Source organism: Castor canadensis, chromosome X (genome assembly GCF_047511655.1).
Source record: "Castor canadensis chromosome X, mCasCan1.hap1v2, whole genome shotgun sequence".
In the NCBI taxonomy this organism is placed as follows: domain Eukaryota; kingdom Metazoa; phylum Chordata; class Mammalia; order Rodentia; family Castoridae; genus Castor; species Castor canadensis.
Genome location: NC_133405.1, coordinates 72,749,084 through 72,751,446, shown reverse-complemented (window position 1 = coordinate 72,751,446; position 2,363 = coordinate 72,749,084). Strand labels below are relative to the sequence as shown.

Below are 2,363 nucleotides of genomic sequence, written 5' to 3'. Positions count from 1 at the left end.
ACTGGTTTCTGAAGCTTTCTACAAATATCTGAGGCTGACTTTGTTAGAAATTTCTTTTGGGACAATCTCCTTCTGTGACTCTGGTACAAAGTTGGTGTGCCTTTGTAAAGCATCTTTAAGTCTCTGTAGGAAAGCTACTGGGGTTTTTAAGGGTCCTTGCTGTACAGCCATGACTTGGGAGTAATTAAGGGGTTTTATCTTGGCTCTCCTTTGACCCTCAAGAATGCAATGGATGAAGTGGTTACAGGTCCATTCATCCATCATTTTTAGGGTCCCACTTAGGATCATATCTAAGCATTGCCTAATCTCCTGTGGAAATTGGGAATTGGAATTCCCTTTTAGGTATCCAGTGTCTCTGTCTTTCTTCCCCCGCCCCCTCCTCCTCCTCTAAGGGCCTGGTCTGAGACAGGCCTGTAGGGCCACATTTATCTAAGTGATAATTGTCCCTAGCTTTTGCTGTCTCATTTAGCACTCATTGTTTCTCCAGAGAAGTAAGATTTTATTTCTGTCATGGGGGAGGCCCCCTTTGACATTGTTGAGGGCCCTTGGGCATAAGATGGTATTTTGGGATTCTGGTTCCTCAAGGGAGTTTAGGAGCTTTTCATAAAGGGTCACCGTGATCTGGGTATCTAGCCTGCATTTGCTCAGCCATTCTGGGTGGGCTCTTAGGAAAAAGAAAAGTTGAATATATGGGACTTCAGTCCACTTTCCCTCCTTTTTACAGAACATATCTAATTGAAGAGTGGTATTATAATTAATGTTCCCTCCTTCTGGCCACTTTTCCCCATTTGCCAGAGGATACTGTGGCCAGGCATGGGTGCAGCAAAACTTGAGTCACTTTCATTGAAGACTTTCTGGTTCAAGATCTTTCAATGTTTTGTAAGCAGGCAAGGGGGGGATCCTTCTGGGATCCTGGAAGATTGATTCCCTATCTGAAAAGGGAAGCAAGGGAAAATGGATCATTTATTTTTTATCCAAAATGTGCTTATTGGGATGGATTTGATTTCAGGGTGCTTTCAATGCTGCTTCCTTCTGATGGAACATCCTTCTGTAAGCCTTGTTTTTCCTCCTGTGGGCTGGCAGAGAACAGTGGAGCAACCAACACACAAAACTATCATTTGTGCATAGCTAAAAATGGTGGTGATTTTATAGCATCTTGGGCACTTCATATCCATGAAGTAGGAATTGGGGCTTTGCACCAAGCACTTCTTGTGTTTCCTCTTCTCCTCCTCTGGTGAGGGATGAAGAAGATCTTTTGCAAGAGACATTTTCTCACCACCAGAAAGGGCAAAATTGATCATCTTAATAGAGGTTTTCTCCTTTTACCTAGGCATTCCCAGGTTAGGAGATCCTCTACTTGGGAGAGGGCATCCCTCTCTCCCGTGCTCTCCCACTACTGCCATCTGGTGCTAAGGTCATGGGGAAGATATTTAGGTACATCCAGCTATAGCCACCCTGCCAGAATAACACTGATCAATTTTTTTTTGCCTATTTGCTTTGTAATCCAGGAACCTGGTTCTCCTCTACCAGCTGAAGGCTTGTAATTTAAAAACAACTCTATCAGTGAGGGGCTCTAAAGTAACCAAGAGGGATTACATGGCCAAAGGGAGGACCACTGTGGAGGCATGGACAAGGACTCTTGATGAGGTAGACTTTTTCCCCCCTATATATCCTGTGAAACATATATTTTTTATGAAAAGAGAGGGAGCATCTGAAGGCACTGTTTTTTGCTGCAGTAATGGACAAAAATAGAGAAGACCATCGAGGTCTCTATACCCTTAACTCTTTACTCCCCTGAGGGCAGACTACAGGAACCTGCTTAAGCAGATCAACCAGATGCCTAACAAAAACAGTTAAGCTCAAGTTAGAGAGTAGTAGTTTTTGGAGTACTCAACTGAAATGGGGGCTGCAGAAGACAGTGCAGAAACATGGTCTAAGAATTAGGTTTTGAACAGGGGATGCAGGAATTCCTCCCAGACTCAGCTGAAGAAGGAAGCCCACTACTGTTTAGGACAAAGAGGGAGGCCACTCATCCTGATTTACTTGGGAAAGAGAAAGGAGAAGCTGAGGATTGGGGGAAAGAGAGTTTCCAGGCTCAACACATGAGGGATTATTGGTCATCACTGCTATCCAGATCGATTCCACCAGAGGTAATACTGGAGCACTGGAAGTGAGGGGTGATCTCCACTCTCGGGCCATGGGAACTGTGAAGAAAGTGTAGAGATCTGATTGTCTGCTTGCCACAGACATGCTTGGAGGGGTTCTGATACTTAACCACCTTTGGAGTCTCAGAGCAGGTCAGGAAGTTACATCTTCAGCCTTCCAGTCTCACCAGGAATTTGCCCCAGCCAGAGTACCATTAT

General features: G+C 44.6%; 1 protein-coding gene across 1 annotated transcript; it reads right to left on the bottom strand.

The window, feature by feature from the left end:
- Positions 1-1,016: 1,016 nt before the first annotated feature.
- LOC109678815 (small ribosomal subunit protein eS27-like) lies at positions 1,017-1,268 on the bottom strand. Its single transcript, XM_020154245.1, has one exon. The coding sequence runs from the start codon at positions 1,266-1,268 to the stop codon at positions 1,017-1,019; it is 252 nt and encodes an 83-aa protein (XP_020009834.1).
- Between the last annotated feature and the right edge of the window lie 1,095 nt (positions 1,269-2,363).